Source organism: Hydra vulgaris, chromosome 11 (assembly GCF_038396675.1).
Source record: "Hydra vulgaris chromosome 11, alternate assembly HydraT2T_AEP".
NCBI classification, from domain to species: Eukaryota; Metazoa; Cnidaria; class Hydrozoa; order Anthoathecata; family Hydridae; genus Hydra; species Hydra vulgaris.
Genome location: NC_088930.1, coordinates 42687501 through 42706883, shown reverse-complemented (window position 1 = coordinate 42706883; position 19383 = coordinate 42687501). Strand labels below are relative to the sequence as shown.

General features: G+C 29.9%; 1 protein-coding gene across 2 annotated transcripts in view; it reads left to right on the top strand.

The window, feature by feature from the left end:
• Positions 1-19383, top strand: part of LOC101235467 (sterol regulatory element-binding protein cleavage-activating protein) — an 87811-nt gene that overhangs the window by 55725 nt on the left and 12703 nt on the right. For both annotated transcript variants that reach the window (XR_010641506.1, XM_065808903.1), the window contains exon 18: positions 7032-7117. Coding sequence is in view for 1 of the 2 variants with exons in the window: in XM_065808903.1 (XP_065664975.1) it covers positions 7032-7117 (86 nt within the window). In the remaining variant the exon portion in view is untranslated. The remainder of the gene's footprint in view (positions 1-7031; positions 7118-19383) is intronic.

The following is a 19383-nucleotide window of genomic DNA, read 5'->3' as shown; positions in this document are numbered from 1 at the left end:
TAGTTTTACCAAGATAATACAACTCACCATCTTCAATTAAAATTTAATAAGCGGTTTTTACTGTGGAGTAAAAAAACGCTGGATAATAATTTCATACTACAACAGTCCTTTGCTGGTGCTTTTAGTCATTACCTGGTCCCTCTCTTCGCTGATAAATGTGCTTCTTGTTTAACTTCCTGGATCCTGGCAGGAATCCTTGAGGAAAAAATAGAAGCTTTTATTCCTTTAAGCGGTTCCAAGTTAAACCTTATTCTACTCCATGATATTTAATTTTGTACTGCAGCTGCTATATCTAATTGTAATGATTTTTTTCATCTTTTTCAAAAAAATAACTCTCTTGAGAACAAATACCTGTTTATTATTGGCAAGAAATCAATGTAAAAAGGTGCCGTCTGATGCTAAGTTCCATTATTCCCAAATTACTAAATCTTGTTTCTTGTTTACTAAATCTTATCTCAGAATTTAAGCTTTAGAGGCTTTTGGAAAATCTTCAACAACTTTATTAACAAAGGTAGGTCTAACATTCAATCTCTTATTCATGGAGCTGATCTTATTACCTCTCCCAAGCGTTAGGCTGAATTATTTACAAAGAACTTTACTTACTCATACTCTTTCTTAACTCATTGTTAGACTATCAAATCACTTCAGCTTCCGTTGCTAAAGTTGTATCTTAATTAAACTCTTCTTTTGATTGTGGTCCAGACAAGATTCCTGTCATAGTCTTGCAAAAGTATTCTCCAGAGCTCTCTTCAATTCTCTCTAAATTATTTAATAAGTGCTTGACTGAATCTTATTTTCCTGCTTGTTGAAAAATGGCATCTGTGGTTCCTATTCTTAAAAGATCTGGTGAACATTCTGACCCCTCCAACAATTTTCTGATCAGCCTTCTATCTGTTGTTAGCAAGGTCTTTTGAGTCTTTTATCAACAAATTTCTAACATCCCGTCTTGAGTCAAATAACTTACTGTCAGACATTCAATATGTTTTTTTTATCTTTTCACTCTATTGCTGACTTGCAAACTGATGTGATCAAAAATTTTTATTTAGCTCTTGACATATCTAAAACTTTCAAAAAAGTTTGTCTTGCTGGTCTTCTCCATAAACTTGCTTCATATGGAAAGTTTTAAGATAATCAAATCATTTCTTTTTAACTGCTTTATCAATTAGGTTACCCTAACTTAAAGTCATCTAAACCTAACCCTTATTCTAACCCAAAACCTAACTTATAGTCATCTAAACCTAACCCTAACTTAAAGTCATCCTTGAAGGCCACCACTTTTCTTAATTTTTAGTAACTTCTGGGGTACTCAAATGTTCTATTCTTAGTCCTGTTTTATTTTTTATCTAGATTAATGATTTTCCTGACAACCCTAAAATCTAAAGTGGCTCTATTTGCTGATAACTCAACTTTATACTCCTGTCTTGACAAAAAGCCTTCTTTTTTCGATTACTTAGAACAGGCAACCAATCTTGAATCTGACCTTGCTTCTTAACAGATTATAGTTATATTTGCAGTAGCTTGCGAATTTAACTTTAACAAATTTTAGTTATTTAGTGCAAACAGCTATTTCAATATTATCAACATAAATATATTGATAAATGGCAACCCTCTCACTGAGTTCAGTTTTTTCATGGAAACCTTATATACAATCAATTGCTAAGTTAGCATCTGCTAAGGTTGCTTCATTATCACGCTTACCATTTTCTTACTCTTAATTCCACTCTCTACCTCTATAAATCTCTTATATGTCCCTGTATGGAATACTGTTGTCATATTTGGGCTGGTTCTTTTATTGATGGTCTTTCTATAGGCAAGATTCAAAAATGCATTGTAAAGGCAGTTGGACCTGGGTCTGCCTAGCTTAAGTCTCTCTCCCATTGTCATAAAGTTGCATCTCATTCTTTTTTCTACAAATACTGTCATGGTCGCTGCTCAAAGAAGCTAACATCTCTATTCCATCAACCCAAACTTATTCTTGCTTGATTCCTCATTTAGCAAGTTTCATTCTTTTAACTTTTTTTTTGCACTTCATCCTTATACAACTCTCTCCCATCTTTATGTTTTCCTGACAACCTACAACTTTTCAACTCATCTGTCAACTGTTTCCTTGCTCCTTAACTCTATTCTTTGTTTTCTGGTAACTCACAACTTAATAGTAGTTGCTTGCATCCTCGTTGCATCCTCGTTGCATCCTTGTTGGGAGTGAATTAGAATAAGTGGCATAAGATGAAAAGCTGTGGAGTTAAAAAGTTGGGTAAATTACAACAACATTTTTCTTGTACTTTTTATAAACCAGTATTAGATGATTAATATCAATTTATGACTACTGAAAATCACTTATAATTTTATTTCATTTCAATTTAGATATAATTTTAAACATATCAAATAAAAGAATCAATTAAGTTAGAACATGAAAAAAATTTAACAAACAAATTATGATTATATTATTTGATAATGCTCAAACATCACAACTAGAATTTCAAGATAATAGTGATGAAAGTAGATGGAATTGGTTCAACTTCTTCCTAAGCATAATCCATTAATAAAACACTTAATTTGGTCTTAGATCTCAAAAAAGTTTGTTGAACTACTAGCTAAAGAAACATTTAACATAATTGTAAAAGAGATAAAAGAAACACGTATTTTAATTGTAAAAAACATAAAAGAAGCAAACATTTATTATCTGCTAATACAAATGCCGCTATGTTAATAGTCAAGGCAAATCTGTTGAGAAACTTGGAGATTGAAAAATATGGTATAAACATAAAAAACAGCAGCATACTAACTTTCTCATTTTTGTAATATTTCCATCCATATATAGATCAAAATATTACAAAAAAAATAAAATAAAATTAGTAAGTTTCAATGACAGAATATGATTATAAGTGCTTGCTCTTCAAAAAAAAAAACTTTCTTATAATAGAAATCATCTCTGATGTTCATCCAATGAACGATTTTACTAATAGTACTAAAGAAGTACTATAAATAAAATTAAAATAAAAGTACTCTAAAGCTGATTTTAAAATCCATCATTGTAACCAATTTAATTGTAATTTTACAAACAGAATTTACAATGAATTTATTTTAGAAGAAAGTTTTACCATGTACTAATCAAATTTGATGTCATTTGACCTTGACTTCTACTGTAACTGTTGAACTTAATTAAGGAAACTAATTAAAACATTCTGAATGACATTTCGACACTATTCATTAAGTTTATTTGTGACACTATTCTTTTTTTCTATTTTCAACACTATTCATTAAACTCATTTGTGACACTCTTTTTTTTGTTTTCAACAATATTGGTTAAACTCCTTTGCAACATTATTCCTTTTTCTGTTATTCGACAATCAATAATGTGACAATTTTTGACTTTTTGAAAACATGCGAGGAGTGCTGCTAAATTGACAAAGTGTTTCGGTTAGTGCATATATATATATATATATATATATATATATATATATATATATATATATATATATATACATACATATATATATATATACATACATATGTATATATATATATATATATAATATATATATATATATATACATACATATATATATATATATACATACATATATATATATATATATATATATATATATATATATATATATATATATATATATGTATATAGATTCTTCCTGATGAACCTACTGATGGTGAAACACTGTGTAGAAGAAAGAAAAAACTAGATAAGTGTTTTTACTATATATATATATATATATATTTATATATGTATATATATATATATATATATGTATATATATATATATATATATATATATATATATATATATATATATATATATATATATATATATATATATATATATATATATACACATATATATTCCTATAATAAGGTCTTAAACTTCATGTTTTTGTATAAAAAAGCATACTTAACTACTCTATGACATCTAATTTGACATTTAAAAAACGCATTTATTTAATTGAGGAAACTAATAAAATTTATTGTTATTTTAAAAAACCACACAAATTCAAATTAAAATGCTAGATTTTTTTTGAAAACATTTATGTTTTAATTTTTATTAAAACATGAAACATTTTATGAAAACATGTTTTAATTTTTATTTATTTACTGTAAAACATGCACGGAGTGTGGCTTTATTGATTATCTTATAGCCTGTTGCTACAAGGGAATGCTGCTACATCGACAAGAGTTTGGTTAGGACAGATGGTCTATCAAATAATAATATTTAAAAAAATATATATATATTTTATAAGTAATAATATTTTAAAAAAAGTTTTCAAACTTTTTCCAGTCAAAACAATATTTAAAAAAAAAAAAAAGCTTAAAACTGATATATGCCTACATATATATATATATATATATATATATATATATATATATATATATATATATATATATATATATATATATATATATATATATATATATATATATATATATATATATATATATATATATATATATATATATATATATATATATATATATATATATATATATATATATATATATATATACATACATATATATATATATATATACATATATATATATACATATATATATACATATATATATATATACATATATATACATATATATATATACATAAATTCTTCCTGATGAACCTACAAAATCAAAATGAACCAAAAATAGATAATTGTTTTTACTAATTTATTATTGCTCTGTTCTTTTAGAACATTGAGCACTCTGTTTGCAGAATACACTAACATATATATATACCAGGATCCTCATGTACATCCCAAAGCAGAAGTCCAGCTCCTCAGCGAACCAACAGGAGTAGAAGAACACTCTACTTGCTTCAGCATCCCCTTCATATGTTTGCACCAAACAGGTTATATTTTTTATTTACTTTTAAAAAGTATTAGAAAAAGCTACCCACAATGGGAGAAGTTTGTCGTCAAATATATTGGCTAAGTTCAAAGAACAATAAGGGGTGGTTTTGATTCAAAATTTCGGTTAACAGAGCAAGTAGTCAAGGAAAAGCTTGTACAATCTTATGATCGCTACCAGAAACTATGCAAAGTTAGAACCCTTTATGAAAATAGAGAGAAACAGGAGCAATTAAATAAAAAAAAACAGGATTTTGTAAATGAGGCAAACTGTACATTTCAAGTTTATAAAACAGATATCTTAAATCTGATCAAAAATGATGAAAATAGAGACAAAGATGCAAAAAGAGAGGACATTGAGTTCCTGAAGAAAGCATTTAGAGGTGAAATGGTAAAGTTTGACGACAGTAAAGACAAATTTCTTGCTCGGAGTTTTAGAAATTGAGTCATCTAAAGGACAGGATCAAGCTATTGCTATTCAGAACATTTTAGAATACTATGAGCTCACTGACCAAATCATTGATTGTAGTGCAGATACAACTGCCTCTAACACTGGAAAGTACAATGGGGCTATAAAGTTCCTGGTGGATCATGTGCTTCAACGACCAGTGCTTTGGCTCCTTTGTAGGTACTAAAATATTTATAAAAATCATTTATTTTGTCACATACATTTACATTGTACAGTGTACAGTTTTTCATATTTAAATTTTTTCAGGCACCACATATCTGAAAGGCACATATCACATGCAATGGATTATATTCAACGAACAACAAAATCGCCATTAAGAGCAATATATAAAGATTTCCAAAATAACTGGCAAGAAATAGAAGAAGGAGCTAAAAATATGGATCATATGCTTTTTTTTAACTATGACAGAGATGAGTTTAAAGTAGGTACTACTTTTCATACAAGAGTAATAGATACTAAGAATTTTTGTGAAACAGCCTTGAAAAGAGATTGTTTTCAAAGAGGAGACTATAAAGCTCTATGTGAACTACTGGTCATTTACCTTGGGGGCCATGTACCTGGTTTCCAATTCAAGCAACCAGGTGCACATCATCATGCCAGATTCATGGCTGACTGCCTATACTTGCTGACCATGCAGCTGACTTCGAAGATAAATTCAAAATTGAATAAAAGGGAAAAAGATATGTTGCAAATGTTAACTGACTTTATTGTCACATTTTATGGATCATACTTCCTGAAGTCTCCTATTGCAGCCCAGGCACCATCAAATGATTTGGATGCTTTCAAACTGTCTTTAGAAATGATGTCAAATGAGCTATATAAATCCAAGTATGGTCCCCTGGCAAAAAAGCTCCATTTAAGCCTGGTTCGTCATAGTTGGTACCTGACCCCTCAGTTGGTTATTCTTTCAATAGCAAATGGTGATCTAGATTCAAAGAAAAGAGCTGAAATAGCTCTAAAGCTGATAAGCGTTGATCCTCCATCACTTGATGAGTTCAGTACAAAACAAACAGATTCACCAACGCATATACTTCCCATGTCAGTTTTGTCTGATTTTGTTCCAGAGGAGTCCTGGCTGATATTTACTTACTTAGGTATTTCAAGAGAAATGATAAAAACATGGATAGATGATAACTTTAATGTTTCAAATGTTTCATATACAAATTTTCAAAATCAAGTAGCAAACCTTGCAGTGGTCAATGATAGGACTGAGCGCCACATTAGACTTGTTCAAGATATTGTGGCTCAAACCCATGATGAAGGATTACTACAAGACACAATGCAAGTTGTAACTAAAAACAGAAAAGAAGTTGGAAAAGATATGAAAAAAACTGATTTTATGTGATTTTTTAAAGACTTTGACCTTTTTTTTATTGCTATTTTGTGATAAATACTCATTTGTGATTTTTTAGAAGGCTAAAAATTAAGGAAATATTTTTTTTAGATCAAAAATGATTGAAAAATGAAGATGTTTGCGATATTTTTTTCAATAATCACGCAACCTCTCATATGAAATCTGCTTCTACCTGAACCCATGTACTTAGAAGTCTAAAAAAATTTTTGGTGGGTCCTGGGGCCTAATGATGATGATTAAGAATGAGTGCTAATGAAAATATTTTGGTCAGTTTAAAAGTGGGACACCCTAATATATATACATATATATATATATATATATATATATATATATTTGTTATATTCTTTTATTTAGGTGTACTCATTAGAAAATGCAACCCTGCAGTGTCGTCATGTAAGTGAAGGTTGTTCAGGGATTGTTAGTATTCAAGTTATCTCGTGGTATAGTTTTTTTAATCTTAAAACATTAAAATTTTCCTCTTTTATTATTAATATTCTTATTAGTTTGTATTATCTTGAAATATTTATGTAAGAAATTGATTGAAGTTGAATCAATTGAATTATTGGCTGATGATTGGTTAAGAAATGTAATTGGTTATACATTTGTTACCAAGTGTTGATTATTCTTGTATTTGGTAATTAAAATATTGTAAAACTATAATGAAATTTTCATCATGTAGCTTATCCACAAGTTGATTTGTTACATCATCAATATATTCGCGTAATGCTGTGTAATAGATATATATATATATATATATATATATATATATATATATATATATATATATATATATATATATATATATATATATATATATATATATATATATATATATATATATATATATGTATATATATATATATGCAAAACTATTTATGAATTGACCATTTATATGAAAATAAGTTTGAGCAAAAAAGTATATATATAATTTTAAGGCTCCCCACCAGTTTGATTTTGGGCCAAAAATGTTGGATGTTTTAAATGCCTTAAAATTTACCCTATGAAATTTTTTATTCTTTTAAATATTAGAAGTTGGATTGAATATTAATGACATAAAAAAAGCATGTTGAAATAATTAAGAAATTAGTCTACAAAATCTTTTAAAATTAGTGAAAAATCCAAATTTTCCTTCACAAAAACCTATTTGATCACTTGGTGGCATATAAAAATGTTTTTGATGATTTTAAAAAATTGTTTCCAGACAGAGAAAAAACTATAAACTGGATAGTTTTTATAATAGTGTCAAATTAAGTCTAAAAAAAATTATTTGATCCATGGAGTAACCTGCCCCTGACACTAACCTTAATGGCCCCTACTTAATAAACATTATGGCGCAATAAAATTAAAACCCTGAAATTTGATCGGAAAATATTATTAAAAAATGTATAAACTAAAGTAATTAAACAATAGTTTAATATTTAACTACTTTCCAATACTAAGACAAAGTATTTAAAACTAAATTTGTTACAAAATTGCAAAAATGCGTTACTAATAACAAGTAGTCTAATATTTTTTTAAATAATATTCAAAATGGTTAAAATTACAAGACTAAAAGCTAAAGCGTATTTATTTGAAGAAGAAAACCTGATAGAAAACTTATCTCGAATAACTTTTGCAACAAATATATAATTAATTCTTAACTTTCAGTTTAAAAGATCTAGTAACAAGTTAACCCTGTCCAAAAAGTTTATTGATTGTACTGATGGTAGACGGAGGTTACAAAAATGAATTATTAACGAATAAATCTTTAAGGTAAGTTTCATAATTTCAATTTATAATAAAATAGTAAAAATAACTTTTTATAATCCTTTGAACTTATTAACCTAGTAGATGATTAAGGTTGTTTTTTTTAATACAACTCCAATTAATTTTTTTTTATTGTTATTACGCATGGGTTTATAGCTGAATAATATAATAACTATAAGGTGGTCTGATTAATTATGGATTAAATATAATTTCTTATTATCAAGCAATAAAACAGATATGTAATATGATGAATTGTTATAAATGTGTCATTAATATTTTAACTTCATTTAATGTATTATTGTAATTTTTGCAGGGATAATATCATTCGTTTAATGGATAGTTGGCAGACTTTTTTTTTTTTTAACATCTTCGCTTACAACAATGCTAAATCAGGAAATCATGATGAAGGAAGCGAATTTCAAAGAACTGATGTTCAAGGAAAAACTAGACGAATAAGAGTTTTTGGAGCACTTAAAAACAGTCACAGAAAAAGGATGAAATTTAATTGAATGACAAGTAACACAAGAATGAATTTTAGTAGATGGCACAAGAGGCGCTAGCTCTTTAGAGCAGTGCCCATTATAGTATTTGTAGAAAAGGGAAAGAGAAGCAACATTACAACAATGTGATAATGGTTGAAGGTGGCTTGCAAGAAAAGTTCGAACTATGCAAACAATGCGTTTTTGCACCTTGTCTAAATGAGAAAGGGCATCATTAGAAGATCCGCCCCAGATATGGTAACTGAATTCCATACAAGGCCGGATTTGAGATTTATCGATATAGAGAATAGAATCCAAAGTAAGAAAGTGTCGAGCTTGATAAAGAGATGCAACCTTAGCAAGTGCTTATTTTGCAACAGATTTGATGGTATTTGATGGTTGGCTGAAAAAAATTGAGTTTTATCTGCATTGAAGTTCACCAGCCACTGTGACCTTCATGTTGTAGCATAAGTGAGATCCTTTTCAAGCTCAAATGTCCCTTCCAAGCAATCAGAGAGTTTTAGCTACTTATCACGACAAGAATAAATGGTAGTATCATCAGCAAACAATGCCATCTTAGATGTGAGAATATCTGGAAGATCGTTAATGTAAATTAAAAAAAGTATAGGGCAAAAGGTAGAACCTTTAGGATGAATGGATGACAGGATATGAAGAAGAGTGCTGTCCATCAAGGGCTACTTTTATACTATGATTGGAAAGGAAGGATTCCATAATCTTAAAGATGTTACCAGATACACCATAAGAAGAAAGTTTATGGAGTAGACCAGTATGCCAAACTTTATCAAAAGTTTTAGAAATGTCAAGAGCGATGTCCTTAACCTCTCCACCTTTATTTAATGAACGATAAAACCTATTGGTTAATACTGTTAGCAAATCAGCTGTAGAACGAGAAGATCAAAATCCATATTGATGGTCAGAAAGTAAGTTATTAGATTCAAAATGAGAAATTAAGTGTTTGTCAATTAAAGATTCAAAAACCTTGCTTATGATAGGAAAAAGACTAATGGGACGGTAGTTAGACGAATCAGATCGCTCTCCAGAATTTTTGAAAATAGGGATAACAGATGCTGCTTTCCAGCAGTCTGGAAAAGACTCTGATAAACATTTGTTGAATAGTTTTGAGAGCATATATGACAGCTCCGGAGAACACTTCTGCAAGACTATAACAGTTATGTTGTCCGGGCCACAAGCTGTAGAAGAGTCTAAGCAGGAAATCACTTTAGATACAGAAGCTGGAGTGATATGAATGTCAGGCGATGGATCAACCTGTTTGTTGGCAATATCAGGTAGAACGCAACTAGTGGAATCAAGAGATGATATTGATGAAAAGTTTTTAGCAAATAATTCAGCTTTGTCTTTAGGTGAGGTGACAAAGTCTGAACCATACAAGAGAGGTGGAATTACAGATTTGCCCTTATTATTGGTACTATTAAAGATTTTCCAGAAGTCACGAGAGTCTAATTTTTGTGATGAAATACAAGATGTTATGACCTGAAAATAGCGGGCTTTGGTGTTAGACGAAACCTTTTTACAATGGTTTCTAGCAGTAATAAACAGACGTCTGTTTTCTGAAGAATTGTTTTGCTGATAGATATGGAAGTAACAGTTTCGATTGGCAATCGCAGCAGCACAGTTTGAGGAAAACCACGGAGAAGAGTGAGGCTTGACTTGGAATTGTCGAGAGGATATAAAAGATTCCATGCCAGCCTGAATCCATAAAGTTATGTAAGAAGTTCATTTGTCAACAGAAAGACGAAAGATTTGTACCCAAGGGCCATCACAAAGAAAATTATGGAAAGAATCCCAGTCAGCTTTAAGGTAGTTGTAAGAGGTACAATAATTGGGGGATTCAGGGGATGAAGAAGAATGAGATATTAGTTTTAGAGAGATCAAACTTTTATCAGAAACACCTAAGGGTGAATGTGAAGAAACTGAGCACTGACTAGGATCAGAAACAAGACAAAAGGTGAGTAGAGAAGGTAAATGATTCAGGTTGTCTGGAAAGCGAGTTGGATAGTTGACTATTTGAGTTAGGGGTTGAGAAAAGCAAAAAGTTGTGGGCTTCAATGCCTGCAGAGTCACTGAATCTAGAGCCAAGCTATTCAGTGTGATGAGCATTAAAGTCACCAACTTTAACAATATTGGCTGATGGATATAGAGAGAGGGCTTGGTCAATTTGATCAGAAATAACATCAAAAAGAGTGCAGTCTTGAGATGAAGGAGAGCGATATAGAACAAAGAGAAAGGCAATAGAGTGAAGTGGTGCTAAACAAAAGCACATAAAAGAATAGTCTGTGGATTCAAACCTAGTTTCACAAAAAATAGGTGAATTCTTACGAATGTAAATGCCCAGACCAAGCATGTGACTGTTGGAATCTTTATGAATTAAAGGAAGATAACCATCATCACTAAGATCACAAGATGAGACAGCTGAACCCAAATTAGTCTCACAAAGAGCTAGTAGGTCTGGTGAACTTTGCAAGAGGTAAGACAGTAGCCGAATGCATTTAACATCTGCCCAAGATGAGTATTTTTGTCGAGACACCATATCTACCCTTTACTCAACCAAGAGCCCCATGGCAGGGGGTGTTTTAAGTCGGAGTTGGCATCTCCTAGCCTTTGCCTAAAAAGGGGTATCCTACAATGCCGCAGGACATGAAGCAGATTGTACTAGGTTACATGTTACCAGTAGCTTAGTGGTTAGTTACCAGTATGTTGCCATTACCAGCTTATGATACCATTACCAGCTTAGTAGTTAGTTACCAGTATCTTAGTAGTTAGTAGACATTGAAGAAAAGTAAGAGTAAGGACTCTAAAGCAGCAGAGAAATCTAGGGAAGAATTCAAAAAGAAGGGGGAGCTGGTATTTGGATTGGTAAAGATAATATTAAGGAAATCTGAAAAAAAATGAGCTTTGATAAGCTTTCATATTATGCTGATATCAAATTTTTAAAAGACCAAAAGTAAAGTCGCCTAATGACATTGGGGAGCAAAGACATGAGATATAAAACTGTAAACAAAGAAAAGAAGCAGTTAAAATATTGTAATATTAGAATATTACAACAAGTAGACGAATCAACTACAGAGCTAGAGCTTTTCTCAGACATGAGTAATATTGGTACAGAATCAGATATTTCTTTTGATTTAGTGCAACCCAGCCCAAGTAATCGAAAACAAGAGTTAGGAAGGGTTTTCTTAAAGATATTGCCATGACCTCAGTATCAAAAAATATTCGTCAAGAAATCTAACGCATGTATGTACTGATTTAATCGTAAATTCAGGCAGAAATGTGGCTGATTTTTCATTGTCTCATTCAACTATTTGGCAAGCTCAAAAAAATCTATTCAGGAAAATGCGTAACAATATAAGAAAAATTTTAAAATTGCTACCGGTAAAGCTATTTTCCCATATTAGCACATTTTAATGGGAAAATTATCGAAGATATCACCGAAGGTTAAAAATCAAGAAGTAAAATGAAGCTTCTTTGCATTCCAGCTATTGATCATGGTACTGGACAAACTCAAATGATGCTTTAGTTAAAGTACTGGATGAATTAATGGTTAATGCTTCAATGGCTAATGCTTCAATAGTTTAAAGGTTAATGCTTCAATGGTTTCAAAGTAATCACATTTATGGTACCTTGATGAAACCTTGGTTCCACTTGCTCTTTTAGATCAAAAAATTTCTGTTGCAGAGAGAAAAGATGCTGCAAAAACGCTCTTCTCAAAACCAGTTCCTGAATTTCTTTTGTATTCCGAGAAATTAAATTTGTTAAAATTTCTTAACTTTAAGCTAGAAAAACCACCAAGTATTGCACAATTAATTGGAGAAAACTATTGGTTCATATTTAGTTTGTTAAACCTCACTAAATTGAATGATAAATTTTGGTTAAACAGCATGACACCAAAATTTATCATTCATATGGGAGACACATATAGGAGTATGTAGATTAAAGATTTAAGATTTTTTTAAGTTTAAGATTTTTTCAGTTTAAGACTTTTTCTCAATTTGTCTCCAACCTTGCAGTTGTTTCTGAAAGATCTATTAAAGTTGTATCCGACTTTGTAAACAATGTTCACAATGAAGACAATCGTCAGGAGTTACTACTTGCTAAGGAAGGAAGATTTGCAATCAGCATATGAAGCAATTGCAAAATAAATAATATAGTTTTTAAATGAGTTTATAAATATAGTTTTTAATAAAGTTTTTAAAACGTTTATTTAATGATGAAGTATTGAATTGTAAATATAAATTTTTTATTTAATAATACTTAAACATTTTATTCTTTTTCTTTTTGCTTTTTTACAAAAACAACTATGTAACAATACTTTGAGAATTATTTAAAGTTGAAGAGCTACCATATACTTGCTAATCTTGAGGCAACAAAACTAATAACAACAATTCTACTTTTAACCATGTTGCAGTAAGTTCATTAAGTCTTTTTATCTTAAAAAGAACCAAAATAAATTATTATTAGGCTATTAAGGTTAGCGTAATGTTCAGCCTATTTGAACATCATTTGACACTACTATAAAAACTATCCAGTCTATTGTTTTTTCCGCATCTGAAAATAATTTATTAGGAAATCAAAAATATTTTTTATACCCCAACGAGTTATAAAATAAGTTTTTGTAAAGGAAAATTTGGATTTTTCATCAATTTTAGAAGATTATGTAGACTAATTTCTTAATTTTTTCAACATGCTCCTTTTATGTCAATTATATCCAACATCTAATAATTAAAAGAATAAAAAATTTTATAACAAGGGTCGATTTTAGATTTTTTTCAAGAAAAAAATTGTGGAGTTACTAAAAGTTGCTGAAATTGATTGAGAATCCAAATATGGTTTTAAAATTTGAATTAAAAAAGTTTTTTTCCTTAGGTGATTTGACTTTTTATATTTCAATAGAATTTTGACCTGGTTTCTCAAAAAACTCAGTTTTTACTTAAACAATAACCTTTTTTTTTTTTTACTTTATTTGATAAATATTAGTTGGGACATAAATGTTAATTAAAACTAATTTTGATTTAGTTACATTTTCTTTAAGAACTTGTATAAATTTTAAATAAATATTTTCATTTCAAAATTAGACTTTGAATTTAATCTTTAATATGCATATCAATTTAAAACTGAAATTAGATTGAGATTAATTTATAAATATTAAAATATTTTTCAATGTATTTTAAATAAAGTTTGGCTTAATATCATGTAATAATTTCATTGGTATTGATGTTAGAAATACAGTGAGACATTAAAAAAAAAACTTGAATTGTTTCAATATTATAAATTTAATACAAAAATATTTGTGTCAAACTTTCAAGGTCTTGTTTTTAGGTCTATTATTTTTAGGCATTAACTTTCTACTCGCCTCTTGATCTCAGACAAATCCTTCTCTCCTTTCATGAGTGTACACTCTACTTGAAACTTCTGTAACTTGCTTTATGCAACGTTCAACAGATTGTCCATGACATGACCAAATTGGCACCATAACCATAAAATTGATCTGCAGACAAGTCATTTATTATTTTATCATCAAGAAAAATAAGTGGACTATCAATTTTAATAGTTTCAAATGCTGGATTTAAAACTTGATCTGTAGCCAGATCAAGCATGGACCCAATAACACCAGACCATTTATGGTTGGGAACACAAATGGAGATGACTCCACCCTCCCAACCAGTGTTTACATTTGTAGAGTCTCCACCGACAGCCAGTAGAAACTTGTCAATACCTCTCTCAGTCAACCATTCAACAATTTTATTTGCTATAATTTCTTCATGTTTAATACTTTTTATTGCTTTCTCAGGAGTAAAGTAAAATAAATATTTTCTTCCAGGTTCCATACAAACAGAGTAATGCTCTTCTTTTACAGTTACTGGAAATTCTGGAATATTATATATATTTGTGGGGATGTGTGTGTGTATGTATTTATAAGCATAAATGCATAATTAAAAAACAAATTTATTTCAAAAAAATTATACCTTACGCTATTCATAGCTATGTGTGAAATATCTAAGGTATTGTAACACTTTTTTTTTTCTAATGATTTTTCTGATGGTAATTCTATATTAGTAATATCATCATTGTCATCATTTAATTCTATTTCATTACTGAAATCACTTTCTTTCTGATAGTTAATCTCATCTGACTCGATTTTTTCTTTTTAGTTAAAATAACATTGCTGCCTTTGTTCTCAAAACACTTTTGTCAATCTTTTCTGAGTTTTGAACTGTTTCCTGGTTTCAATGTTATCAGGTAATTCAATTTGAAGCTTGCTAACAGTTACAGTTTTAACTCTTTGAAAATATATAAATATAAATATATATGTCAATAGATGGTATTTTGTACTCTTTGATACATTTGCATTTATAATTAAATTCTTTATCACAATCAGAAGAGATTGATAAAAAAAATGGGTATACCAAGAGTAACAAACTTTGTTGTTTTACTCGAAGCTTGCCGGCTCCATGTTAGCCAGGCTCTCAAAATCTTTAAAATATATGACGCAATCTGCAGACTTTATAATTTATTCAAGCGCATTTAATTCCAAAGAGCTTTAGTAAATGACGTCAGAATTGCAATAAATCTGAAAATTCTTTTTTATTTATCAAATTATAGAATTTTTTTTTATTATTATAGATTACTAAAGAATGTGTTTACTTATTATCATATAAAAGTTTTTTTTTTCATCATAAATTACTGTAGAATTTCTTTAGTTATTTTATTTTCTAAATTTGGCAAAGTTTGAAAGTATGAATAAAAAATTTCAGATATTTTAAGCTAGTCTATTGCTATAAATTATTTTTGTGTTATATTTATTGTTAATAAATGATTATTATCCTTATTAAGATTCTGTTAAAAAAATTATTTTGTATTATTAAACACTACTGCAAGCCGCTGACAGCGACTTTTGATTATGCTTTATGATGTAGCAACTTTCGAGTATGCTTCACAATTTATCTTGTTTTGTACATAAATTTTCACTCTAGACACAAATAATTTGTTTGTTCTTAAGGTTTAGTTAATTCATTACATAATTAAGAATAATTAAGAGCCATACTGTGTTATTATAAAAAGTGATCACTTGACAAAATTAAAAAATCTTGAGTAATCCTTGATTAAAAAAAACTTCTTCAAATTTAGTTCTAAGATAAAGCAGCATTAACACTAGGGTAATAACTATTATCATTATTTTTCATTACGAAACTGAAACCCTTTACATTAGAGGAACAATTGTAGGAAGATGACAGTAGCAACATCAATTTTTAAAAAAATTGAAAAAAGTTCCCCCACGTTTTTATTTTTTTTGTGCACACATCGCACAGTTTGACTATTGGTTTCAATTTCACACTGACTTATTGTATGACATTCTATACTGCTTTTAAGCACATTCCAGTCAGCTGTTTCCATTTGTTTATAAACAAGACATTTACAGATGGTTGTTACTTTAGTAATTTGTTAATAGATGTTGTTTATTATCTTTGTTTTGATCCCAGCTATACCGTGTGAAGTGTGAACTCATTTGAATATTTTTGTTTTCAGTGCAAGATTGTCAATAAAATGTCTTATAGAAATTCCTGCAACAGTGTAAAGTCAAACAGGTATATTTGGATGAAGAATCTACCCTCCTTTTCTAAACAGAAAAGGGATCCAAGTATTTCATCTGTTGAAAAGCTAGCCAATCTCACATGGATGCTGACAAACCATCAAATTCTTGGAAACTTCACTTTTCTGTTCAACAGCGAAAAATGACGACTGGATTGAATCAAAATTATGATTACCGATATAGAATTGCTCTGGAAGGAAATTCTAGACTTTCCACTATTATCCAGCGCACTCATCAGAAAGAAGCTCAATAGTCTGATTGATCAATATGACAAAAACAAAAAGAAACCGTCTGATAAATTCACTATATTAAATTCACTGCAACACTTTCTCAGTTATTTGATGTCACTAACGTTAATGGAGAATGGAAAAGCACGGAGGATAAAGAGCTCTACCAGAGGCAAGTTAAGAGTGGAGGAAAGATTGGTTATTCAATGGTCAAACAAGCCCTTTTGGAATCAATCCACCCAAGAAACAAATCCGACTATCAACAACTCAATCTCAAGCCAGCTCTTCTCAATCTCAACCCACACAAACACATGAAAGTGACTCAGAATCTTCGGATTCTGAAACCTCTGATTCTTCACCTGAGTCGCCAACCTCTTCTTCCATGTCATCTTCTCCTAAATGCAAACCGAAATACCAAAGATCAAGCCTACAACAGCGGGTTTACTAGTACTGAAAAGCAACATTTCTACACATAAAGCACATGACGTTCTTGCAACCATTGCTGAACATGGTCATGATGTGCCGGTTCCAAGTCAGGCGGGTGCCTGGAAACGAGTAATCTCTCAAGGACAGAAAATGAAAACCAAAATTGTTCAAAAACTTCAAAGCAAAGATCCCTATTGTCTCCAGTTTGATGGTAAAAAATGTAAGGGGAAGAGTATCAAGTAGTTCTGCTGAAAAATTTGACAACCGAAATGAAACTCGATATTCTTAAATGTGAGAGTGGTTCTGCCGCGGCCATTCACAAGGAACTACATCAGCTAATTGATGAATACAATGCTTGGGAAAATATTTGCATGATAATCTGCGACACAGTCGCAATAAATACTGGTCGTTTGCACAGAATTGTAAAGCTCACACAAAATGATGTCTTGAGCAAGGGCTTTCAGAAGCCACAATATATTGGCTGTCAGCACCATGTGCTCGACCTCCTTCTGTAGCATGTCATGGATTTTCTTATTCAAGAGCCAACGACCAAACCAGAACTCAACTATTCCTTCATTAACAAATTAACAGAAAACTATGTCTCTCTTCAGGCTGATTACCACCTCGTTGCGACAGATGATGTTAACACAGGCGAGAACCCTGGATGGTGAGATGATTTTAAGTTCTTATATGAATCTCAGACATATTGTCATTACAAAATAACTTCACGTTGGCCTAGAATCAGCTGGAAGAAACTCCCAAATTTACGCCAGGCAAGATGGAACTCATGTGCGATATATGCTATTATAGCATTATTTCTGATACCAGAGTGGCGCAGTATCCTCGCTCCAGCATGCGACTTCATCTGCTAGGAATGGGCAAATGCTTGGTTCCATTCGCAACACTACAATAAAGCGTCCTTCAATGAACTGTTTACCTAAATCATGAAGATAAAATGCAAGAAAGCAGTTAAGTGTTTGGAGACGCATTGGTCAGTCGAAGAGTCATTAATTGACATTCCCAGATCTAACCAAATTGCTGAACATGCTGTAAAACTGATGGAGGAGCTTTATGCGAAATTAGGAAAAATTGAATTTTTGAACCTGAAGTTCATAGCAAAAACTATTTTTTAAACATTTCTTGTACATTTTGGACAAATTGCTAGCTGAAAAAAAAATTATTTTTTCACTTTTTCTTTCAAAGAGGGGGGGGGGGGGGGGCGGGAACTTTTTTAAAAACAATCTTATAAACTTTCCTCGATTGCAAGTGGTTTCATAAAAAAAAATTTTTTGTTATCACACTAATTAACACTGTAAATTTTAACTCATGGAAGTGTATTTAGTTAAGTAATTAAAAACTTCTTTTGAAGAAAAACATTATTTTGATACATTAAATAAGTTTTGTTTTGGACTCAATGTTTTAATTACTATTTATAAAACAATGGTTTTAAGCACTTTGCATTTCTTATTGTTTAATGATGCGTGTTAAAAACTTATTTAATTAAAAAGTTCATTTGTTTAGCTTACTATTGATATATAGTTTGTTATGCTTTTAAATAGATTTACAATTTGAATTTTAATTAGTTGTCAATGTTATGCCATTCAAATTTTGTTCAAAAAAATGTGCGATCACAGTGTAAAGATTTTTGTTAAAATGGCTGGAAGCGAAACAGTTAACCTTATGAAAATTTAATTAACAGCATTTATTTGCTAAACTTTTCATCAGGTATAAGTATTCTCGAAATTCTTATTTAATCTTGCGAGAATATATTTAATAAAGTTATTCTGTAAAACACGTATTGCTTATTTTATTTTATTTTTAAAATTGAACAATTATTGGTCAGGATTGCAAAAAAATGTAGGATTATGGAGTAAATTTTAAAATTGAAATTGTTTAATGAAAAACTTTTTATTGACAATTTTGGTAGTTTTTTGACATGTAATTTTAAGAGACAGGTTTTAATGTAAAATACTTGCCAAATATGACATAAATTAGGAAATATTAAATATAATATGTTTTTTAACGTGCACTGCAACGCATTGACAATTTTAATTGCCATCTGTCTTGAATTTTTGCCGTAAAACCTTAGTTATTGCTCTAAATAATAAAAAGCTGTCTGTAAATTTGTTAAGTGTAAAATCTATAAGTATTTTCTAAGTAAAAATTTTAGAATTCAGCAAATATCTTTAATAAATGAAGTC